The sequence below is a fragment of the Xiphophorus maculatus genome, chromosome 22 (assembly GCF_002775205.1).
Source record: "Xiphophorus maculatus strain JP 163 A chromosome 22, X_maculatus-5.0-male, whole genome shotgun sequence".
NCBI classification, from domain to species: Eukaryota; Metazoa; Chordata; class Actinopteri; order Cyprinodontiformes; family Poeciliidae; genus Xiphophorus; species Xiphophorus maculatus.
In genome coordinates, this window is record NC_036464.1 from 9,321,488 (window position 1) to 9,348,132 (window position 26,645).

The 26,645-nt window shown below is 37.5% G+C and overlaps 1 protein-coding gene across 1 annotated transcript in view; it reads left to right on the forward strand.

Moving 5' to 3' along the window:
• The window catches only part of LOC102229387 (glutamic acid-rich protein), a 164,989-nt gene extending 138,945 nt beyond the window's left edge, over positions 1-26,044 (forward strand). The window contains exons 8-13 of the mRNA XM_023327446.1: positions 283-318; positions 1,539-1,688; positions 1,826-1,888; positions 21,358-21,393; positions 22,752-22,820; positions 24,885-26,044. Coding sequence (XP_023183214.1) covers positions 283-318; positions 1,539-1,688; positions 1,826-1,888; positions 21,358-21,393; positions 22,752-22,820; positions 24,885-24,907 — 377 coding nt within the window. The 3' untranslated portion in view covers positions 24,908-26,044. The remainder of the gene's footprint in view (positions 1-282; positions 319-1,538; positions 1,689-1,825; positions 1,889-21,357; positions 21,394-22,751; positions 22,821-24,884) is intronic.
• Positions 26,045-26,645: the final 601 nt, after the last annotated feature.

Consider the following 26,645-nt stretch of genomic DNA (forward strand, 5'->3'; position numbering starts at 1 on the left):
GAAAAAACTTCTCTTATCACACTTGCTTGGAACAAAGAAATCCCTCAATTATGTATGGCTTTAGAAGTGACATTCTTTCTCTTTTCTTTTTTGTCTTTTAATTTATGCATGTCTTTGTGGTTCTATTGCTCTCATACTGCAGTACAAAGACAAAGCTGTACAAAGAGTTGGAATAAAAAAGGCTTTTTGAGGTGATATGGAAAGTCGAATCATTTCGACTCTCTGCTTCAGTGCTGAACCTGAATGTCTCCCCCTTATTTGAATTCCTTCTCTGTTTTTCAGAACTGGAAGATGTAGACATGCCGAGTCAACCCCAAGGTATAGTTTAGTTTGGAGTCCAATTTCCAGGACAAACACTGGCTTTGATTAGATGTGATCATCTTAAGTGTAGATTTCCACCTCACTAACCATCACATCCCAAAGTAGCATGTTGAACTGCTTCGTATCTCTCTCGGAAGCTGAAATTCAGTTTTGGTTTTTCTTTTAAGCTTAAAGTGTAAAGGTATTGCATGGACATTTTGTTTAAAATAGAGCTATAGCAGTGCGATTATAATGCAAATCTCCAAATACATCAGTGTGGAGCATCCCAAAGCTCAGATGTTATTTCTTGAGCTGTGCGGGTAGAGGGTATATAAGTGTATCTGTGCATTTTCTTTTGGCGCATTGGCAGCCATTAACTTTGAGCCAGAACCATTTCTCTTTTTCGAATATCCTCTGTGCTGCTGGTATATAATTAAGATTCGGCATTTGCATACTGGCAGCGAGCAGCGCCTCATCTCTCTTCTGTTTTTGTTTTACTCAAATCCCATGCCATTGACAGTGATTTGACAGATAGAGCCTCTCTCTGCATGAATTTTGGAGGCATTCTGTGAGCAAGTTCTAGCAAATGCTGCCCTGGGATGCTATCCAATATCTAGGATGTGTAATTACCTTCTCATGAGACACAAACAGGGAGTTAAGAGCAAAAAAGACCAACAGGATAATTTAACAGAAATTGCTCCATATAGTACAGTGCTGTACAAAAGTAACAACACCCCTTGAGCTTGTTCAACCTTTTTTGTCTCATCGCAACCCAATTTTTTGTGTATTTTTTATTTTTATTTTATGGGATAGATCAAAAGTCAGTGTTATATTATTATGAACTAATACAAATCTGAAAAGTTTGATGTGTGCATGTATTGTGTGCATAGACATAAATTGCTTTTGCTTTTTCTCCACATTTTAACATTTTGATCTTGATTTTTTTTCAGTATCACCTATATTGCAATAATAAATGTAAGAATGTTAACTTTTGAAATATGTAATTCAGCAGCCAATATTTCTCCAGATTGTGTCTTCTTTTTAGTCTGACAGTCTTTTCCTGTCATCTATCAAACTCCATTTCAGCAAAAAGAGTGTTACTGTATAAATGTTTCAGAGATTTCTATCAGCAGTAATGGAGTATGAAGTTATGTTTCTGCCACATATTAAAAACTGTCATGTGACACTCAAGTCATTCAGCACTCTCTTCCTATTATTTGTTTTCTAATTGTTTGAAGATGAGGATCAAAATTCAAACACAATGGAGCCAGACCAACAACAGAATGATGATGAACATGAAAAGGGTGAAGAAGAAAGGGAAATGGTCACTAACAACGAGGAAGATGACAAAGAACAGGACACCAGCAAAGAAAAGGAGGATAATAAAGGTATATTTCTAACAGAAGCTTTGGTACAGCTGACCATTTTCTTTAATTTATTTTCTCTACTAACTCAAACAGATGGTTAAACTGTCCTGTGAAGGCTTGTAACAAATTAAACAACATATTTCCTTTGTTTCCATCAGATCAAAAACAACCTGTCCCAGAGAAAGATAACGACCCACCAGATACCAACATGGAGGTGGAAGGTAAGATCCCATTTTTTTTTCAGTTGATCTGATCTTATATTTTTGATAGTTTAAATGAGTCTTTATTTAGGTGATTTTCTTTTCTAAGCTGACCTATTTGATCTCTAGAATATCAAACAACAATGGTTGGTGGATGTTTTTAAGTTTTTAAGTTTTAAGCACCATTTTTCCTTTCAAATCAGTCTGGATCTATTTCACCATGACCAAAACACTCCTGGGAGCCTGAGGTGGCAAAACACATTTCGGGAAACAGCCTTGGTGGAGATGCTGGAAGCAGCAAATCAACAAATTGCACTAATAATCTAAACTATTAAATAGTGCTGATCTCTAAAGATGTGGAAAAGAACTTCAAATAAGTTCATCTTTTGGCTAAGAATAATGTCGTATATATATTTTTTTCTATGTGGCACATAGGGTCAGGCTGTTTGGATAACCTTTCTTCCATAATAAGTGAGATGATCATTGGAAAACTGTTTTACATTTACTCAGGCAGGTTATGAAATGTCATTGAAAATCATAAATGTAAGAAAATATAAAACAGAAAAAAATATACAAGGTGGCAAATAATTTTTCACTCTGTCAAAGTGGCATTTTCCTTTTAATTGTTTTTTTTATTTTAGTGCTATTAAAGAAATCATATTTTAATTGATGAAGTTACTTGTATGGGGGAAACTGCCTACTTGATTTAGCATATTATGTCCATAGATATTATTGGTTTTGAGTGCACAATATTAATGCAGCACAGCAGCATGAAGTGTTACCTGGGCTAATATTTTTGTTGTTTTTTTTAAGCTGAATCACATTTAATGTCTTCTGACAACAAGTCCCCTGAAAAGTGTTGTGGGTGTAGACAAATTTGTTAGAGGTTACTTGTCTTTGCCACAAACTAAAACGTTGAGCATTAAAATTGTCTCAGGTAGTAATTTTATGCCATTACTGTGGAATATTACCAATGATTTTATTCAGTACTGGATCCAACAAAGTAGAAAGGTGAAATTATTGAGAAAGATTTTTAAAAAACAGCATGTAATTTGGATCAGAAAGGGGCTTTTAATGAATCTCTTCTCTGGCAAGGTTTCTTTGCAGCTGGTGTTTATTTATCCAGACTCTTGAAAGTCTGCTTTTGGTATATGAGCATCTCTTTTTAGTGGACGTTTATGTTTCTGACCACACATCCGTCTTTATTTACCTCCAATTTTTGGTGACTTCTCACTTCTTGAGTGTATTCTCCTGAGCATTAAAGGTTTGAATTTTAAACCCCAGCTGCCCATCTTCCATTTTTGCTCTAACACAAAGGTTTGAGTCACTTTCTCACCTCCGTTTCACTTTCCCTTTGACTGACATTCAATTAATTTGTGGAGAGAGTGAGTGCTCCTGATGGAGATGAGATAGCCTGCTCCATCCTCTGTGAAAAGCCAGCAGAATATACCCTACCCACACTACAGACTTTCCTTCCCTGAAAAGCTTCACTCCAGCCTGTTGACTGTCTTGGCTGAGCCTGCCACTATCTGTCACTGTCTTGCATACCATGGGCTGTGTACTGTTTGGCAGGACTGTCAGGCAGTAAACAGTAGTGTCAGTTCTGATTGGAGGCAGATTGCATTTTGTATAGAAAAGTGGGGGCCTCGGCCAGACTTCTGCCTAAACTGTTTCAGATATTAAATCTCATGCAGCCCGACGGAGAACAACTTAGTCCTGCGCAACCAGCTATTCACAAGACAAGACCAACTGATCCCAGAGCCAATACCTTTTATTAAAAATAATAACTGTAATCAGGCTGCCTACACAAGTTAAATCTGACTCATTGAAAGCAGTAATAAAATGCCTCACAGTGACGGGAGGAATTAATAGTGAATCAAACAGAGTGTGACGTAACTGAGATCATTCGCGTTATGAATGATAATCATTAAGGACTTAATATTAATTAGCTATACTTTTGTGCCAACAAAATGATTCTGGATGAAGGATAATTTTGCCCCAGGCTGTGGAGATTGAAGTACTGGGTGTAGATGTTCAGAAAACCCTCACAACATTCCCCCTCCATCCTAAACAATTTGCCTAGAAGGGGCAGTTCAAGATTTTTTTTATGTGAGGTTCTGTTAAAAAGGTGTAAGCAATTAACATCTTACCTGCTTTAGATAACTCTCTTGAATGTGTACAGATAGCATAAATCCAGATTAGTTGGTCCCAAAGACTCAAACTCTGAGGTCAAGACCAAATTGAATTTAGAAGCAGAGTTGGTTGAAAACACAACAGATCCGATAAGAAAATATGCAGTGTAACAGCATAGGTTAAACCTTGTATTGAGGATTCATTTATATTCAGCCAACTCAAAAATATATAAAGTTGTGGGTTGACAAACCATGAAGAAGGGGTATATAATCACTGGTGTGTGAAAATCTGACTCATGTCACATGGAGCTATGAGGCCATTACATTTCTTAAATGTCTTTTTGTTACGTTTGACAGGCTGTGTGGGCACATTGTGGCAATATATAGACTTCATTATTACTTCATCTTGAAAACTGAGTTTCCTGTGTCTTTGTCCTGTATATTTGATGCTTAAAAGTAAGTAGAGGCAAGATGCTTCCTCCAGGCAGTGTTTCCAAACAAGCTATTCAAGCCTTCTCCTAATTGTTGTCATGAACCTTTAAAACATAACTTGGGAATAGAGCCTTGTAGAGTTAGATGTGGATGTAAGGGTTGTTTTGTAATTTTTGTGGAGGATTGCTCAGTTTGACCTCAAGCTAAACCCTCAGAAACCTTCAGTTTTGGAAAATTCAGCAAATGTTGAGAAAAAAAGACAGATTTCTTCTCTGTAAAATAATCCTTCTTAGGCTGATATAGAGCAACACATTTCTATGAACTCATTAATATCAACCTTTTCTGGCTGTGTGCTGAAACAAACCTGAATGCTGTAGAGCAGCTAACTGCCCAAACATGAACCTTTTAACAAGGTCTACACTCTTGCTCATCATCCATTTCATTAAGTTCTTTGATTAGCAGATTATTGGAGCTAATTTCAAACTGAATTCTTATGAAACCAGTGAAGTTGTTTCAGAAGGTTTTTGTTGAGAGATCGTCTTTTATTAGTCAATTAAACTTCTGTATCCCTAGATTTAAAACCTACTGATAATTAGATCATTTTTATGGCCTAGTTGTCAAGCACATTTAAAAAGGATGTACTTTCTTTTCATCTCCAGATTAACATGCTGATAGATCAGATTTCTTTTGCCAAAAATGCATCCAGAGACCATTGCATTCTTTATGAACAGTAATGGTTACAAATTTTAAAAATTGTGCTATTTCATGTAATCTTGAAATAGCACACTATTTAAATAAATAGAAAGGAACCCTTAGACCCCACTGAGGGAACTGGTATTTTGAGTGTCTTGGAAAAATATTCAAACCCCTTTGAACATTTTTCCTTGCCTTTTTGTAATGTTATAGCAACAAACTTTAATGTCTGATTTGAGAAGGATGAATTTACGTTTGGGCTCAACAATGCTAAAACTTTACTATGCTTTTATCTAAATTGTTATTATTCTGGCTGCATAGTTAGGATTGTTGTCCTGCTGGAAGGTGAACCTCCACTTCATTTTCATGTCTTCATCCATCTTCTCATTACCTTTGACACTGCAGGTAAAAAGCCTCCTTAACATGCCTGCAAGTGTTGCAAAAACCTGTTAATCAGCCATCATTTAAGCCACGTGTGCAGCAACATGGAAACACCAAAAACATGCAGGTTTTTGACTTCCACTAGGATCTCTTTAAACAGAGGGGTTCTCTTTACCACTCTTCCATTAAGGCCCAATTTGTGGAGTGCATGACTTGGAGTCCTGCCAATAGAATCCCCTACCTGAGCTGTAGATGTTGCCGCTCCTCCACAGCTAATTAGCGGTCTCCTTGCACAAAGTGAGAGTTATGGTGGACGGCTAAGTTTTGTGTGCTTGCCACTATGCTATTTTTGTTTTTGGATGTTTGATTGAACAATGCTCAATATGTTGTCTAAATCTTACACTTTTTAAATTGATCTAACTCTACTTTAAGCTTTTCCACAGCTTTTTTGCGGAGTTTTCTACCATGTACCTTAGTTCTCATGATGCTATTTGTTTAATATTTTAATTTGAAGTCTTCACAAAATATTTGTATTAACGCAGAGATTAAGTCACATTCTGTTTTGGTCACTTTCGATTTAATTAAAAGATGTAAAGAGGGCTGAGTAAAATACAATGACTCATTCTCATATATTATGGGTAAAAGTATCTGACCACCACTTATTGTATTTCCGCATCACATTTATCCACCACTTTTCCACCGTGTTGGTTTTTCACCTAAAATCCCACCAAAGTAGCTTGTAGTTGGTGGTTGTAACTTCTACTGGGTTCTAAAGTACCTTCCTCACTTTTTGATTTGGCACATTTCTATCCACCGTCGTCAGCATAGTCTGCTGACACTCTGCTTTTTTCACGCAGCTCAGTGTGTATCACAGCTAAATATTTCAGCCCCAACTCAAGTCACGCTAAATAACACAAAGCTAAATAAGACACATTTATGTTTTATTCATTTTCACTGCTATCATCAGTATAATGTGTTAATGTAATAATCTGCTCATTCTGCACACAGTCCCTCATAATAAGAAAAACAAAAAGTGTAGGATTGTGTTTAGGTCATTTGCTGATGTTTCATCAGCGCTTATTACCAAACCAGTGCCATCTGTTGTTTGCTTAGCAGGTTTTTCATCAAATAAATATTCAGTTAATTCCAAGGATTTAGTCAACCCAGTGTTTTAATTCTGCATGCGGCAAGAACAAGATTGCAAATTATTTATATTAAATAAATTCCTTTTTTGTTGTTGTTTTTAACTAGAATGATTGAAACATAAAGATATGTGAAGAGGAGGAGGAGGGGACATTTGATATTTTGAGTCATGCTGCATTCTCAACTATTTGCACCATGTGAATAAAATATCGCTCTGCAAATGCTGTGAGATTCTATGCTTGATAGTTGGGATATTATAAAAGGCTCCCTAAATTGAATCAGAATCCAGACAGCCTATATGTATGAATATTCATGGCATACTTTAAAATGAAAATGGGAGCTACACTGTTATTATGTTTGCCTCATTCTGGTGGTTTGCAAGAGTGGGCAGCCGCTTCACTGAGCTCAGTGCAACACCCATAAATTAAAATGAGACCGCCTAAAGCTAGGAATAAATAAATCTGAGTAGTGAGCAGATATTGTTTTTTCCTTCATGCAGTAAGATTCTCTTGGGAGAATCGATAGCATTTGTCTTTGTTTCAAAGGTAAGACTCGATGGCTGCACACAAATTTGATTCTGTATAATCATATCTGTATACCTCATCGTCTTTTCCCACAAAAAACCTTTAGCGGGGGTTTCAAATGCAAAGCATTTACATCTTCATGATTGCTTGTCAATGGTATATTAGACTGCTGGTCAGTTATTATGTATCTAGACAACCTATATTAAATCTGACAAAAACAGCAGGGATGTTGCAGAGATTTTTTTTTCAAAATTTGTCCTCTTATCTTGGAGATCTGAGCGCTCCCTGTTCCTCCTACCTTTGATCAAGCTGCTCCCCGGAGCAGGTTCTCCGCGAGATAAAAGCAGATCCTTTAATGCTGCCGAGAGAACATTTGTTGTAGAATGGTGGTCAAGTGCAAGCCAGACTCGAAATCATTAGAACAGCACATAAAGACAAAAACTACACTATAAAAAAGCTGCTATATTTATTAAATGATAGAATTGCTGTCAGATTTTCAATATCCGCCATCAAAACAAACAAACCAAAGTCACCTTGTGAACAATATAGATTTTTTTCTGTCCTTGTCACTGGCATCAAAACATCACTACACTTGAATGGCAAAATTACTGGAATACCAGACAATGGACAAACATGACAAGACTTTTTATAAGAATAACTTTATTATCACTATGTTTAGAGTTCTTATTTATTTATACTTGTCATCTTCATATTGAACTACACAATATGTAGTAGTTCAATAGAAGTACCTCTTAAAGTGATCAGTATCTCTGATTTAATTTTTTATACGTATATGTTTGAGTAAAACAAACATTATTTTTTTATTCTATTAACTACTGACAACATGTCTCCAAATTTCCAAGCAAAAATTTAGTATTTATTTGCAGAGAATAAAAAAATGGTCAAATTAACAAAAAAGATGCTTTCATATCTCAAATAATGCAAAGAAAACAAGTTCATTTTTAGACACAACAGTACTAATGTTTTAACTAAGGAAGAGTTCAGAAATTAATATTTGGTGGAATAACCATGAGGTTTTCAAAGAGGTTCAGTGCAGTGGGTTCTTCATTTTTTCCAGAGCTATACATTAAATACACTTTGCCCTTGTTCTGGTAATCAATGTTGCACATGCAGTATTAATGTCCTATACATTTTTCCTCTCTCTACACAGTGTTCCCATTTCCCTCCTCTAAAATCCGCAGTATAAACACTCATCTCCCACGTTTTCACATTGTTTACACTGAATTCTTAACTCGATCTGAATCTTGCAGCTGAAATCAAGACTCCTCAGACCAGTAAATGTTTTATTCCAAACCGTTTTTGTCCAGATTGGCTGAGGCTGTGTGAAACATAGCTCCAGTTTTCAGTTCTTAGCTGATGAGATTGTCACCCTGTTTGATATTCTACTGCCGTTGCCCATCTTCTTCAAGGCTGGTGTGTGCTTAAAGATGACATTCTGCATGCCTTGGTTGTAACAAGTGGGTATTTGAGCTACTTTTGCTAAGCAATCTGTCTCCTTTTTTTCTGCATCAACAAGACCTCTATTGTTCATACAGTTGCTATCAACTGGATTTTTCTCTTTTTTTGAAACATTCTTTGCAAACTAGATGGTTGTGTCAGGTGCTGAAATACTCAGACCAACCCTTCTGGCACCAACACCCATCCAAGTCCATTAAATCCTATTTCTTTAGCAAGTCTTCTTCATAATTTCTAGATGCCCAACTGGTTGGGAACTGAGTTTAGCCAGGAAATCCAGTACCAAACATTTGGAAATGCTCTGAGCAGGTCCCTAACATCTGTTTTATTCAGGAGCGTAAGAGAAGATTCAAGCAGAAAGTCCAACTGTCTCCACTAGTGCTACAGGGGGCACTCCCATGGGCATACAAATCTCTTTACCCTCTAAGATCCACAAACAGAAGTACGTTTTAGTGGAGGTGCGAGAATCTCCTTTTAATAACGTTCCTGGGAATTGGTTCCATTCTTTTTTTCTTGTATCGTATTATTGATTTTAGGTATTCGACATCCCCAGAGGACCAGTTCAAGTGTGAGAGCACAGTGAGCTCTTCCTCAGCAGGATTGCCACAGGCAGTTTGAACAAACTATGATGACATAATGACACTTTGTGTTTCCTCTTTGCTGCTAAAGCATCAGGAACAAAGTGAAATTTCTAAGTAATCCATTGTAAATCCAGTTGAAGTTTCTTTCCTCCTCCTTTCTTACCAGCATGAACAATTAATCCTTTAGAACACACTGGTATGGTTGGCCCAGAATTTGAGGCTGAAATGCACTAAGCGTTTATGTTTCCTCATCTGCAGAAGCAAAACGGATTTCACCATTTACTTAATTGGATGTTTTGTGACCTTTTGTCTGAGCACTTTCTGAACGACAGGGTGTTGGTGATGTAAGTCTGATTCTGAGGGAAAATTAACACTTTCCTGTAGCGACTTGTCAGCACACAATTAACTTTTGGTATAAAACTTCATACTGTAACACTGCGTGACTCTTGAGGGAGCTGGCTGCCACTGGCTAAAAGGACGTTGACTTTTGCTTTTTAAACAAACGCTGAGAGTTAAGTAATGGTAGCGGTAGCAGTCACAGCTTAGCTGAAGCTCTGTGCCTGAGTGCCATGAGTGGATACCCACAGTCTTATCATTATCCCTATTAAGCAGCTTTTATCGCTGAATTGCATTTGGCCTTTCCCCTCTGTCTTAAACTCCATTTAGTGGCTTCTTTTAAGCTATGTTGGTAATTTCAGATCAAGGCGAACCAAACTGATCCTGTCTCCTGTTGGTTCCATGATGAATAAAATGATGGACATTGTTCACAGTTGATTCTGTGGAGGTACATAAAGTAGATGGTGCTTCTTCAACCAAGAGAGTTTTATAAATTTCAAATACTGCAGTCATATTGCATAAAATGAACATTTCGTTTTGGCTTTTGAAAACTTGAAATCTGAAATGATGGATCATGGCGCAATAATTCTGGGGTAGTGTCAGTAAAGAAAACATATTTTACTTGATAAAATCTTGACTTAGATTGATTATAAAAATGCATTGTTTTTTTACTGGGATTCAGTGAAAAAGTTGAAACACAAATTCATAAACAGTGAAATATTAGAAGAGAGAGTTTATCAATTTGATGTTTACTGTTCAAATCATGCACAGTGGCACAGTTGGTAGCACTGTTGCCTTGCAGCAAGACGGTCCTGGGTTCGCTATGTTTCTGCGTCTTGCAGAAACATATCGAAGCATTCTCCCTGTGCATGCTTGGGTTCTCTCCGGGTACTCCGACTTCCTCCCACAGTCCAAAAACATGACTGTTAGGTTAATCAGTCTCTAAATTCTCTCTAGGTGTGAGTGTGCATGGTTGTTTGTCCTGTCTGTCTCCGTGTTGCCCTGCAACAGACTGGCGACCTGTCCAGGGTGACCCCGCCTCTCGCCCAGAACGTTAGCTGGAGATAGGCACCAGCACCCCTCCCGACCCCACTAGGGACAAGGGTGTTAGAAAATAGATGGATGTTCAAATCCCTAAGATGTGTGTTTGTTTTTTAATAACTTTAAAAACAGGATTTTTGTCATGGAAAAAGGAAAACACAAAGAAAAAATATAACTGCAGCCTTGATGGGTTTGTAAAGCAAGACCCATTCAAGAGTTTTGGGAAGATTAAGCTGCAGCTAGAGTCAGATCTTCAAGAGTCACCACAGTTGGACATATTCAGGGTGTTGCAGGCTACAACTGTCACTGCCTTACTTTGGCTAAAGATATGAAAAGGACTTGACTGTTGCTCAGTGGTCCAAAGTATTCTTTAGAGGCACAAAAACCAAGTTTTTCAAGGTGAAGTTTCCACAGTCTGCGATGATTAGGAGAGACGTCATTTCTACTGTCGGCTCAGTGTTTTGTCAAGTCTAAAGTCAGCACAGCCATCAATCAGGAAATTTTACAGCAATTTATGCTTCCCTCTGCTGACAGGTTTTATGGGGATGCTGATTGGATTTTTTAGCAGTACTAAGAACTTATCCACACTGCTAAAAGTGCCAATACCTGGTTTAAAGACTATGGCACCATCAGCACACTCACCTGGCCTAAATACCACAGATTCTGTTTGGTAAACAACAACATCAACATGAAGAAATGCTTAAAATATATGTATAATGTGTAATAAATCTATATGCATATAAGATATAATCACTAATGCAAATGTTAACTAATAATTTAAAAAATCTATTTTCCAATGAAAAATTGCAAATTTCAAATTGTGTCATCTGCATCTCCAGCTTTAGAATAAATACATTACTATCATATATCTGCATTGGAAGAGGACAAGGCTTTTGTATTGAGTAAATGAGAGTACAGCATACTATAGTACAAATTGCAAAGGAAAACTCCAAGCAGCAAAGCCACTTATTTCTAAAAACTAGTCATAAATATGCATGTGGCATGCTTTTTGTTGCTATGGTGACTATTCAGTAACTGGCAACAGTGACTGACAGTGATGTTAGGCTAAAATTTAGGATGTTTTGTTTGTTACTTAATTTGTTTGTTTGCTATGCAATTCATGTATTATTACAGACGGCACCCTCCATCCCCATCTTGTAATGTGGCTCTTTTGATGAGAAACACTGGACTCTGGTAGTCTTTACTGCTAAGACTAGACCAACAATGCATTTGCCGTCCATTACGCCGGTCACCTATGGCCCAGAATCTGGCTTCAAAGAGATGGGGCTGCATCTAACAGGCTACAAGGGACACAGTTTTCTGTTTTGCTTTGAAGCTCCTCTTTTGATCAGCTCTCTTCCACTGTCTCTACCCACTGTTTGATTTACAAATGAATCAATTCTATGCACAGGCAGAATTTGTCAGCTAGTAACAAATGGGCTTTTGAAAGGTCTGGAATATCTTACACAGATACACGCCTGTACAGATATCCTTATTAGAGCGATCCATTTATTTTTGGTTATTTTATGGGTTGTAATATAAACTTCAGGCCTAAACATTACCTTGGTACCAGAAATATATCCCAAAAAGGATTCAAATTTCTGACCAGAGAAGTTACTACACCAGGATAGATTTTAACAAGGTACACGGACATCCTAATAAACCAAACCCAAATGAATAAAACATTTATTCGAGTGATGCGTGATGTCTGTTTGGCTTGCCTGAGGACGATTTAATGCTTGAGCCACTAGAGCTAAAGTTGAGATACAACACTTCTATGAGACCCAGACATGGGAGGCTGGATTTTTTTTAATCATTAGCCTCTTGAATTACGATATTCAGATACACAACAATTTATTGTATTTTCCCAGTTTCCTCTAAATGTCCACAATGTAGTGTGGTAAGTTAGTGTGTAAACTAGGGTTGTCATAATACTAACATTTCAAACTCGATACTAACATTGGGCTGGCTATTGCCATGAAGCTAATATTTAAACAGATATTGTTAGCTTATGTCGACTGGAAGGTTTACTGCTTCACTGTGGCAGATAAAGGAGCCTTAATGGCCTTTAAGTTGCGCTTAAGCATCACTGTCATAACGTTACAGAGTTCTATGTATACCTGCTGTGAGATGCTGTTTCTGAAGCCTTTTTCCACAGCCTCTGGGATCTTATCTGCTGTGCAAGATGTGATGCTCAGGTCTATGATCAGTTCTAGCTATTGGGATGATTTGGTCATATAAGCCACTTAAACTAACTTTAACCCATGCTTACTTGCAAATACCTTGCTTCTTAAGTCCTCACACTCTAAAAGGAGCATTTTCCTGAAACATCTTTTGATTATTTTAGTGTTTTACTAAGAATCTTGACCTGGTAACATATGAACACTGTTACAAAAGTCTCAATCAGTTAGTGAGAAAATAAATAATTTACATGTTCTATCTATCATATTAGCTCTGAATTCTAGCTCAGGAAATCAAAAATGTTTATTTTCCTACAGTGAAGAAATTCACTTGGTGAAATTTGTATTTGCTTGGATTCATTGAGATGCAGAAAATAAAATCCGTCTTCATCTTTCTACTGATTTTATTTCTATTTATTTATATACTTTATAATAAAAGCCACCTCAAGGCATTAATATTAGAGTTGCATAATATGAGGGAAACATGTAATATGCAATAGTCAATCAGTGATAATGTCTTTCTACCTATAGTGATAACTCTGTTTAGCTCCTGGAAGTATTGAAATTTATAATATCCATCTCAACAACATTGACATTTCACTGAGAAAAGTTGTATCTAGCAACAGCAACTGTTTTAGCAATGAAACTAATTAGTTTTGGTAATGAACTACAGTTTCTTTCAGAAATATAAATATTTTTATCTCCAGTTATTAATAACTGCATCCATTATGCCATATGTTGATTTGTTTTATCCTTGTGTTCAACGATATTCTGTAAAAAAAAAAAAAGATCACTTGTAACCTCGCTGCAAACTTTTGATTTAGGTTGAGCTGACTTATATTCGCTTCAACAAAGTATTAGTTTATGTAGCCTGGTTTTTGCCGTTTTTAAATGTATTTTCCACTTTTTTGTAGGCTCAGGTGAATTGTGCAGGACATATCTCGTGTTACAGATGGGAAAAAATGTAAAAGGAGAGAAGTAGTTTGTTTTTACATATAAACTAGTCTGCAAAAAGTTTGTGTCAAGAGCGTATGGTGTTCTGTGTGGTATATTATATATATTGGAAAGTTAGGGTTAGTCATCAAATTCATATTGTTAAAAACAGATTTAGAAACTGCTTTAAAATAATTTCCATGAGATGTCTTAATTATCCAAAGAAAGCTCACTTTCAAACTCCACTAGAGACATATTCACTCAGTGCTATAGTTGGGTCGATCGGTCAGCCCGTTCTCTCGCTGACCTTTCACTGACAGACAGATGCTTTTCCTGGGTTTTTGTTTTCTCTACAGTGTAGACTTGCTTTTTGATTATATTGACCAGTCCAGTCTGTGAACTAATGTAGACACCTTGGCGTGTCTTTACAAAACAAAATAGACACAACACCTAAAAGCAGAAAACATGCTGCTCGTCATGGTCCCCCAGCAGTGGTGCGTCCCATTTTAATCTATCCCCGTGGTTAGCCACGTCGTGTAGTGCCACATTCACTGCTCCCCAGCAAGACAGTCTCTGCCTTCTTGTAAGAAACCACAAAAGGTATTGAAAACAGCAGCGGGCAGCTGCCTGCAGCGGACCCTCTAGCAGCGTGGGGGGAGTCTAAAGATTATGTAAAATATTTCAGTGAGTGATGAGAGCGGAGCAGGCCACCACTGACAGCAGGTTTAGCAGGTATGTAGGTCACACACATGGAGGCCTCTTTTGCATTATTCCCTTCCATGTCTATTTTTGTGTTGTCTTCTTCGTTCACTCCTTCACTTAATCAGCTCTTATTCCTTTCATCTCCTGGTATCTCGGTGCTCCGACTCCTGTTTTAATCTCTTCAGTTGTCTCCTTACACACCGTGGTGGCTGTCTCACGCTACTTCGGATGAAGTAGGGAATAATAAAGATAAAAAAAATTTTAAAAACAGGAATTGACAGACACTGCCAACTAGAGCATTTTTATAGTTTTGTTTTGTTTTTTTACACAGGGCAGTCAGTGTGTTATTGAAGTCATGCCATTGGTAATTTTCTTCTAATTTTCTTTTGCATTTATTGTCAGCTGCAGCATATTTTCCTTCCTTCCATCGCTTGCTGCCCTCTAATCATCTTTGCTTTCCTCTGAGTGGGAGCTTAACCCCAAAGCAGATGGTGTCCTGTTCTCTTTTTCCTTATTCAAAGTGCTTTTTGTTTTCTCATCGTGTCAAGCATGGCTCAGGGTTGTGTAATAAGCTTGGGTCTTTTCAGCGTGTTTAGAGGACCCTGACCTAACTTGGAGCCACCCCACCACAACCACCACCACTGCAAGGTTACCCAAACCCACAGGGGTGCACAATGCAACTTAGTGTCTACAACCCCTTGGCCTTTTCTTAAGGAGAAGAAAGCCGGAATATTAATGAAGACTCTTGGCTTTTTCAGGAGGATAACAGTGGGGAGGGGGCAGTCACAGTGTTTACTGAACAGGCTTGTTTTCATCTCCACGGCCCGCAGGTCACAGCTCAGTGCTCTTTAATTGGCTTAGATTGTCAGACAGTGTTCTACCTCAAAGAAGAGAAAACTCCAGCTATTCAATACTGACACACCTCCCTTTCTCACAAATATCCTATTCCCCCCCCCCCCCTGTCCCATCCTGTTTTGGGAGAATCAGCTCATCTAGTTAAGCTCTTTCCACAAGCCTGCACTACAAATTTAACATTAACATATGAAAATAGGCTGCTTTCCACATTTACCAGCTCATTAGTTCTTTTGGTTGGGCACTTGTTGAGGTCTGCTGTTTTGCTTCAGTGGGGATGTCTTTGATTATTTTTGTAGTAGGCTTGCCAGGCCCAAAGCTGTTAGTCCATGTAAAGTTCAATGAGAGATGCTTTGATACTTCTTTAATACACATGGTTCAATACAGAGCAGACCAGAGGCTCTAAAGACCACCCGATTTACGTGCTGAAATTATTCTTACTCTCATTTCATTCAGTTTGTTTACTAGATTTGTACAGTCTTAAATAAATTAGCAAAACTGTGGAATTGAATTTTAGTATTCAACAGGTCAGAATATGTGTGACATAATTATAAAAACGTATCACACATCTTTCAATCCTCTATCTTATTTATATTCAATGGTGTTTACTGGTTCTATACTTAATGTTTGAGCAGTGTTTGCAAAAAATGCAAGTGAACTTTTGCAGCTGTACTTTAGTAACAGTTTTAAAACTACTAAAACTGTTATGAAAACTATGAAAACATGAAGGAGTTCAGTATTTAGCATAATGAAAAACTGGTTTATCAAACTGAATAGTTTGGTACAATAAATTTAATCCAATGCACTGGGAATGCAACGAAGTAAGATTCAGATTGTTTGGTTTTTGTTATGCACTGAACTGTGAATTTTCCCTGTTTAGGTTATAAAAGTATATTCATCCATCCATCCATTATGATATATGCTTATCTCACAGAGGTTGCGAGGGGTGCCGGTGCCTATCTCCAGGTCGCCAGTCCATAGCAATAAAGTATATTCATTCATTCCATAATAAAGTATATTCAAAACCAGTCCAATCCAAATGATAATATGAAGCAGTGAAATTTTGTTTAGTATTTACTGTCAGTTGGTAAAACATTATTCAGTTTACAGAAGCTCAGACAACTGAATTTGTAGCAATCCTGCCTTCTGAAAAAATGATCTTCATTTTGTGGAATTAAAGCTTCGACAGATAGTGCTACCAGCCTTGATAGTTTCTTTCTTTATTTCTCATAATGCCCTCCAGGTGCCTAATAAAACCCACAAAACAGAGCTTACGCTGGTGAGATAGAAATAGTTTGTATTCACTGAAGGAGATTTAATCTGTAAATGGACCTACCAGATGAAATCCATTGCTCAGTGTAAGAAGTAAGCAATGAATGGTTTGTAATTTCTTCCCGAGCTGAGACTGTGATAGGTCATGTTCATTGTTTGACTGCGAACAGCTGGACACCTGTGTGATCTTCTGGAGATCAAATCTTCCAGACTGGTTTGCACAGCATGTCAAAACCATGACTCCGGGATCAGATGAAGGGAAAAAAATTCTCCTGGGGAACTGACTCTGCAGGGTACAGATGCCCCCACACCTCCATTGATTTTTTTTCCAACTCTATTCTTTTACTGTTAAAGAAGGATAGTTGAATAAATGTCACTGAGGTGCCCTGTGGCTGTAGGACAAAGAGAACATCCTCTTCTGCCCAAAGGGTCCCATCTGGAACATTAAGCAAAGTCGGCTTCCAATCCGCTAACGATGGTGTGACAGATGAGATTTGATTATGATGAGACATAAACAGGGATATTGTCAAACAAAGGTGGCCACTATTCAAATATCTGTTTTTCATACAAAACTTTTACTTGCCTCTGTCTATTTATGCTAGATTTAAAGAGATTTTCTACTGTAACTCATTGTTGTTGTGCAGAATACTAACGCTGACCAACAAAACGCTAACTACCCCTTGTCTAATAAATGAATGGAGGTTAGGGCGATGTAATTTTCTGCTTGTCTGCAGATGAGGGTGACTTATGCCCAACTCTCTTCCTTCCTGTCCCCTTCTTCTGTGTGGAAATGTGAGCACATGCACATTTCCTCTCCTCCTGAAGGCTGGAACTGATATGAAGTGCTAAAGATAGTAAAGGTTTCACAATCCTTCTAGAGTTTTTATTTTCAACTCAGTGACCTATGTACAGTGGATTTAATAAATCTTAATACCATATCTCTGAATCTTTCTGTTTTATTGGTATAAACTCCAATGTGCTCTATCGGGATTTTATGTGTTTGACCAGGTGTGTCCAGCTCCCGTCCTCAAGAATCGATGTGTCCAACATATCTTAATCAAATGGCTGAATTACCTCTAAAGCATGAAGTCCTGCTAATGACCCACTTAGTTGATTCAGGTCTCTTAATGCAGAGATGCATCCAGACGTTGCAAGACACTAGACTTCAAGGACTGCAGTTTGGTACTTACGTAACTTTTGGAAGTTACGTGTTAGACCAACAGAAAGTAGTGCATGATTGTGAAGTGGAAGGAATAGGACACATTGTTTTTAATATTTTTTGAAATAGAAATCTGAAACGTGTGGCATGCCATTTCATTCAGCCCCTCTGGGTGAACAAATCTGAACCACCTTTTGCTTCCCAAGTGTTTTTGAATGTCCCTAACAGCCTTGACGTGTCAGATTATCAAGTATCCTCCATCTTATCACATGGATAAGTTTGGATCAAATACATGTCATTGTAACTCTAGCAAAAATGCACACCCATTGTGGACAGAGAGCTTACATTGCCTCTGCAAGGCTGTGCATGGTGGCGTCGTGCACAGCACCTCCGCAACGTCATCCATCAAAATTATAACCTACAAGTCCCATTTTTTGCAGGACGCTGGAGCAAATACGGAATCAGTCGACAAATGTCATACCATTCCAACAGGAAAATGTATTAGCACAGCAACTGTATTTTCAAAATAATTCACTAAGATAAACTACATTTACTTGAATTACTAGCTATATTAATGAACATATGGGTATATTTGTACAGATATGCTGTCAGCATGTGTCCTTTATGGTGATGCATACACACAAAATGTGGCTTTAATGCTGAAGTTTTCTCAGTCAAGTCACAGTAGGCATGTTGATCAAAGCAGACTAAGTGAGTCTATAGGAAAAGATTCATTTTGGAAGTTGAGAACTACAGTATTTCATAATGACACAAGTCATCCTTTTCATCAATGGCTTTATGGGGAAATCTCTCATTTTCCATGTGTGCTTCTCTGAGCACTTCTAGCATAAATAAGGATAGTCCAGAACAGCTCCGGTCCGCCGGCCATGTGTCCAGAAAAAATACCTGCGTGTAAATCCTGGGTTGGGATTTGTGAATTTATTACCTACTATTTAGGTGGTTCCTCATGGCTACGCATATGCTTAACTGGTTGGTCTGAACAGAATCAGTGGATTTGACTAGAAATACACTAGTTTGTGGATGTAACATGACCAAATGTTAACATTACTAGAGGTAAGAATGTTTATTCGGTCTAAGTTTTGAACTCCATATCACAGTGACACCTTCAGATATATGGAATCAGTTCAAATACTCTTGTTTCAGCAGCTATGAAGCAGAAACAGGATGTCCAACTTTTAAGAAACATTGATGTAATGTCTCCTCAGCTTCCTACAGATGAACTTACTTCAGTGTTCTGTTTTTCTCATCTTCCCTTGCCCTCTCAGCACTGTGCCTCTCCTTCACCATAATCTTGACAGAGACCAGTTTTTTCTTTCTCCCCCCATCTTGTTTATGTGTTTGCCACAGCACTCCCAGATCTTTTTCTAAATGATAGCCTCTCCACTCTCAGCACACAGGAGCCAAATTAGAGAGTGAGACAGAACTATGTTCCAAGCTTCAGGCAGGCAGTGGGAGGCTGGGGCCCCAATCAGCTGAAACTGTGAAGCTTTTTTTGTTTTTTGTTCTGTTTTGATTACTGTCGGATATTAGAGAAGCAGGATGCTACCTTAGCACCAAGACTGTACTGTTATTACCTTGGAGGCAAGATGTTAGAAGTGAGTGGAATGAAGCGAGTGCTTTAGTGAGCTCCTTCCTTTAGTTGCCTGCTTGTGTGTTGCAGGCATTGTTCTTACATTAAGCAACTTCACACGTTCCACTTCTAATTTTCTTTAAAGATGAAGCTATTTATTGGAATATAATAAGAGATATTTTGTGGAACCCATTAAGTAAATCTATTACACAGATAGACAGAAATATTTCAAACCTCCTTACTTTAATTTTGATGATTATGGCTTAAAGATGATGTAAACCCAACCCAATTGGTTTGTTAGAGAATTAGAATATTACATAAGGTAAATAATAGATTGTATTTTGTTAATTTCTATGCTCATAATACTGGTCCTCTAGAGTCTTAGACTTTGATTTCCAAATGAGACGTAAACTTTACTTTCATGTGAAAAGAGAGAATTAGACAATTGAGCAAGAGCCCAGTTCTTTTTCTCCTCAGCCCAGGTAAGAGTCCTGTAGCCCATGTGTAGGAAATTCTTGAATATATTTTTGTAAGATAATACTCCCACATTTTTTTTTTTCTTTCAACTTCTTACGAATACGCTTGGATACAGCACTCCAAGCAACCACCTTGTCTTACCTTTCTTATAAAGCATGTCAATAACTGTCTTTTGGACATCTGTGCAATCAACAGTTGGCCCCATGATTGTGTCCTACTGACCCAGAGTAAGAGACCAATTAGAGGCTGAGTAAACTTAATGTATTGAGTTAATTACCATCGATTGATGTGACATCATATGTAACCTTTTTGCAATTTTCAAAATTTCTGACACCACATTTAGAGTTTTAATTATCTGTAAATCATAATTGTGAAGTACAAAACGATATCCATGGTTTTCAAAAAAGATTTACAATTTAATAGTCGAAAATGTATTTGTCCTTTGTGTTAGTAAACTTTTTGTCTAATAGCTGGCATAAATAAGTCAGTCAAATATTATGTTTTACAAATTGAGCCAAACGTTTAAAGCACCTTCTTCCATATGTTGGGTTTTTATGTCAGTGGTTTTCTTCCACTGGAAGAAAAAGGGCTCAATGAAAAAGAAAACTAAACATGAACAATTATGCATAGTCTAAACTAAAAGAACAAACATGTAAACATTGAAAAGATTCCTTTTTACTTTTTGATTGAGGATGATATTTTGCCTCGTGGGCAGTTCAATGTCTCAGATTAAAAGGCAAAAAGCTATACAAAGGCTCAGACGGTTGTTGCTTCATCCTTCCTGCTTCTCAGCAGTACTTCTGTCCCTCTGGTGTCTACAAAAGGAAAAGTTTATGCTGAAATATTGCAACAGATTAAATACAAAAAAAGAGTGTTTTTTCTTCGTTTTATGGAAGTCTTCAGACCAGCCACAGAAACAAAGACTGATGTTGCCTACATGTGCTTTTTTTATAAAGTGGCATGGTATTTAAATCCAAACCTGTAATGATCACCAGGAAACTCCTATTTACCAACTTGGTAAATGACCTTGACTGCAGACATACAGAACGATCACATGCTTTGGATCCTGCACATTCTTCTATTGTGTTTAAGCAGATGTATTTGTTTACATTATCACAAGCCTGCCTGGGGAGAGCGGGTTATTTTTGTGGCGTGCTTTGTTGGGATGATTGTTGTTCCAAAGAAGGAAATGCGGAGGTTTGCTCAGGGAGCGACGATAAAGGAGTTTTGTGACTACAAAGGTAACAAGTAGGATAGAGAAGAGGGGGAAAGGATGTTTGTAGGGGAAGGGGAGGAGGGTCTCTAGCTGCCTTACAGGGATGGCAGCCTGTAATTAATTTTGCATGAGTCTTTCTCCCAATGTGTGTTTGTTTTGTTCTTTTTTGTGAAGTATAACTCTTTAGGAAGGCAGTGAATTTTCAGGGACAAGAGAAAGCATCAGGTCAGAAGTGTGAAGCTGCCGTAAAGTCCTTGGACTAAAAATAAATTAGAACAGCAGCTTGCAAGCAGGATGATTTCAGACAATGATTAACGGTAATACCTGAGTAAAGGCAATGTCTACATCAAAATCTGCTCTGCATTACAGATTCCTCTGAACCCAACGCTGGCACCAGCAATGGCGGTGAGTAGTGATACTAAACACTTTGTGTAATCAGCCCATCACAAAAGGAGAGGAGAAAGAAAAAGAATACGCAGTGTTCAAACTCATTCACAAATTCAAATCTGAAAAGTTTGGCCTGCATCTGTATTTAGTCCGATTTACACTACCCTAAATAGCATGTTCAACTCATCTTCCTGTATACACTATCCCCAATAACTTTAAATTTGCTGTGAGGTGCTTTTTGTAAGAAGGAATGAGAAAATGATTGAGTATGACAACGACATTAAACAGCGCGAGTATGCAAAAAAAAGCATTATATCAAAGCCCTAGTACAATGGCAATTAAGTCTGAGTCAAGACTTGAAAAAGACTACTCACAAACACGTTCCTTCAACCCTGAACTACTTTGCAAAGAAGAGTGGACATAAATTTCAATCCAATCACATAAACTAATTCAAACACAATTTCAGTTCTTTGTTAGTTTTCTAATGAAAGAAACCATGCAGATTGCATTGAGTCATTGACTTGTAGCATTCATTCCCTCTGAACAGGTCTGTGGCGACAGTAGAAAAGGAAAAACTCTCTCTAATGACCACCTGCCACGACCTTTAAACAGAGCAGAAACAAACAGAAGAAAAGATCAAAATGTACTTTCTATGTTAAAGAAAAGTGGAAATTTAAAGGCAGAATAGTGACTCCTTCAGTGGCTTCATCTAGAAGAGAAACACAGCAAAGCAGATGAGCTAGAAACTAATTTTCTTTAGGGTTAGTCACAAGGAAAGCTCAGCCAATAGCTATTTCTAGGAAAGTGACAGGCATGGCATATAATAAGGTGACTTCTAAAGCTAACTTGGTTTCACCTGATTTCATTTACCAGCATCAGAGTAAAGTCATTCAATTAAAATGGATGCCATATTTTCTAGGCTTTATTTGTAATAATATGTATAATTTTCTTCCTTTTCACAACTACGTCTTACTTTCTGTTGGTCTGTCACATAAAATCCAGATAAAATACATTTAAGGTTTGGTAAAAGTGGAAAAAGCTAAGAGGGATCATTGATTTGTCTTATCTAACGCCTTCTGCAGACAGCCACTAGGTTTCTTCTTCCAACTTCCTTTTCTATTTACTAATTCATACCACATGACAGTACAGTACGTATTAGCATTCAGTATATGTGGAAGATGCTGAAACCGTTTTTGTGATAAAAAATATAGTTTTGCGAAAGAGGAACACTACCTTTAATCTTGAACCTTAGACAGATGCATGAGAACTATAAATCTGCTCAGGTTGATTCTGAAGCTTTGGTGAGCAAATGCTGTTGAGGTATGCTGCAGGTTTTCTTTGCTATAACCCTTTTCCCCCATTTTTTGTTCTCTTAGAGGATATAAAACCTGTTGAGAGCTCAGAAGAACCTTCTTTGATAAAAACTGAAGACCCAAAGCCCAAAGGTAAGGGCACGGAGGAAACATTAACAACCTCTCACGGGCTCATGCACATCTCTATTTTTAAGAGGGTTCCTATTAGTGGCCACAGCCACTGAATTAAAATTCAGTTTATTCAGAGAATCCTGAGCTATGTGCAGGAAATTGTTGCCAGGGTTCATCCCCCCTGCATCAGTTTTCCTCCCCGTCTGTCTCCATCTTCCCCGTCTCTGTAGGGGAGTGCAGGCCATTTGTACGTGCTCCTCCAGGGCCAAATGCATTTGTAACTCCACTCAACCCATTTCAGGTCTGCAGTGTTAACCCTGATATCTCGACACACAAGTGTCGGCACGTCTTTGGAGATTGAGTGTGATAAATTACCTGAAAACCCGACCATCGGACGTTTAATAAATCAACTGTAAAATGTATATTATTTTAACATGCAGTGACTGCAGTGGTAGTAATCATGCCAATAAATCATGTTTGTTAAGGGTACTATGCTACTGTTATTCTCAGATTTCTATCAAACTTTTGGTCCAATGGCATAGCATTTGTATATTGACACAAATACATTGCTATTGCTGGAAATTATTATATATATTTTTTTCCATTCAGGAGAGTTGTTAAGCCAGAAACAGGGACTTGGGTATTGCAAAGAGGAGTTTCCAGGTAGAGGAAAAAAAGAAACACAAGTATCTGCTATGAACAGATTGTTGGGGTTGAATAAATAGGACAGAGTAGCAGCATATGAAATAAGTTGGCAGAGACACACGAGGCGGTGTAGAAACGGAAAGCTTTAACAATGCCAGCCAAAGCGTCATGGAAGAAAAAGGTTGTTGTCTAACAAGCGTCATGAACATGGTGGGGTGCTTTATTATGAATCTGGTCAGCATATACTGTTCTTTTTAATCAGCTAGAGTACAACTTAGGAGAATCACAACAGGCTGTCCTCTTTTCTGAGTCCAGGTAATGGATTATTTCAGCTTCACTAAAGGTTAATAAGATAGAGAAATGGAACAGCCTCTCAATTCCAGATTGAATTTTGACTAAATTTTGGGGTTTGATATGTTTTAATTTGGCACACCAATGCAGTCCAAAACAAAGGCCCACAGTGGAAGAGGATGGGGGAATATCTCCACATATGTTTGACTATCGTTTACCTATTTGTAACAAACAGCTAAAAATGCTTATATCTTCACATTTAATAGGTCAGACACCAAATATATCGTAAAATGCATCATTTGGTATAGTGGAAACTGTCTATGAATTACTGCAGAAGTCAATATAAAACTATGAACATGACATCAGCTATTTCAAAAAAAGATTAGGGTTAGCCCTTGACACATATGCCAGTTTTGCCTCATTTTTGCAGCCACTCTGATCTTTTCCTATTCTGGTATTTGACCATTTTAAATAAATTAAAAAATATTGCAAACTTTAGAAAGCTGAGTGTTTAACTCTGTGATATCATCATGAAAATGAACATTTAACATTCTTGCAAAGCATTTTTATGGCAAAAGGTAAATGTATGAAAGCATGATTGACCTTTTTCCCCTGTTTATTTTAGCATCATAACAGGTTAGGCTGTTAAATATCAAACGGTAAGAAGTTTGATATTTACACTAATTTTGTATACATTTTAGTGGCCTTGCAGTATAAAATTCTGAGTGGCATCAAAAAGGGGGCAAGACTAGGATGTGTGTCAAGAAGACTCATTTTGAAATAACTGTTCTCAGGTATCTCAAGTAGTGTGACGAGAGTTTTTATATCACGCACATAATAAAGATGAAATTGCCAACAAGTTTGTAGAGCAACAAAAAAGTAATGACACTGGCAAATGGAGTCATGACCTAACAACAAAGTAAACAACAAATAAACAGATTTTTGGCACATTGGGAACATGAAATCCAAGGCCTAATTCACAAAATAATTTTAAGCTTTCATCTATATCACCAATATAAGTTACAAAAAAAAGTGCAATTTTTTTGATCAAGTATACTTTTTAAAATGTTAACGTTTTAGGAAGGAAAATTAAAACTTGAGCACGGCATTTGTCGGTATTTACATATCCCATTTTAATTTTCTGTCCAGACTCTGCTGAGAACAAAGAATGACCTACTGAGAGGAGAACAATCAACCTCATCTGACAGCCAGTAAACTGTGCAAAGGCCAACCGCACTGGTGTCAGACGGGCCCATGTCAGAATGGGCTCTGACACTGGCCCAGGACAACCAGAAACTTCACATGACGCTCACATCCCCAACTTTAATTAGCTTTCCACCTTTTAATTCTTCCCTGAAGTATGTATGTACTGTATGTAAATGTATGTATGTACAAAACCTTCTATAGGACTTGAACATATCAACCAGAAAAGAAGAGCCATACCTCACTGTGTGTTAGTCATCCATCATTTTGCCAGCAGGGTGCAAAGAGATGAACCAGGTTCAAGTGTTTATTTGCAAAAAGCCACTGTGAGAGCTCGGTCAAGCTGTCAGAGGACAGCAGCCGCAGCTCCTACATGTTAACACTTCTGACTGGATGAGGCTTAACATCAACCTTTTTGTTCCTACAATTCCAACTTGGCAATATACAGATTAATGTTCTACATTTATGGGGCTTTTAGATTGCACCATTGGTGCAACGCCAAGTCAAATCAGCCAATAACTGCAAGGCAATGTGCCATTCCCTGGCAACTCATGTGTTAACATCCCAGATCACACAAACCAGGATGCGGCCATCTCTTGACAAATTGATTAGCTCTTTTTTTTCTCCCCTTGTTTTCTTCGCCTTTTCCAGTGCATGCCAGAAAATTGCTTTGAATTTCACTGTCATAAAAAAGAACTAGCCCTCTTCACTTTTGCTTGTCTTCTTTCCAGATTGTTTATAATTGTACGGAAGGAATCTGCCTTATTTCATATCAGACAAAAAATAATGGTATCAGACTTTAGGATGTGGGCCAAGTATGATTTTATGCTTGTGTTTTGCTTGCAGATGATTTGTATTTTTAATTACATCAAAATGGCTATTATCTGTTGTTAAACATTTCTTGTTTTATTGGGTTGATTTTAAAATGGTTTTACTTTCTTTTAATCGCTAGCTGATTATTTTTGGTGGTGCCATGCTAAAGAACAGATGAATTACAGTTCTATGAAATGAAATGATGATGCCTTCATACTTTGATGTTTGCTTTGCTAAACTATAACAGAAACAACTAATAAAGTTTAAATTCAAAGCCCGGTGTCAGCTCATAATGCCCATTGTGTCATTTTGGTTTTGTCATGACCAGGAAATTCTTAGTAAGGGTGGAAGCATTTTGAAAAATACAACCAGAAGTTAGTTTATCAGCAGGAAATGAATATCCAGTCATGAATTTTAGAGTTTCCTAATGACTAATCTCTCCACAAGTGTTCACTAGCAGAAAAATTATAATTTGCTCATTTGAATCTTAATAAAAACACTTTGTTCTTTATTAGAATGCATTACCAGATGACAATCTCCTAAAACTTTGGTTTTTATTTAGTTTTAATCTGTCAATCACCAGTTAGAGCAATTCATGGGGGAAAAAAGGCTTACTGCAGTGTCTTATTGATCGATAAAAGACAAAATTTGTCAAAAATCATGTTTTGTTTTTCTCTTTGCATTCATAAATGGGGACAACCAGAGTTGAAGTACATATTCCTGGTAGAGGTATTTACTTTGTTAATATATTTGAAAGTTAGTGAATTAATAAAAATGATCCCAGATACAAGATGTGGATGAGATGGTGGTTTGAGCGCCAAAGGCAACAGATTGACAGCCAGAAGGCAGAAAACTTCAGAGTGAAGCAAGGCAATGACTAAAGCTCTGTACCGG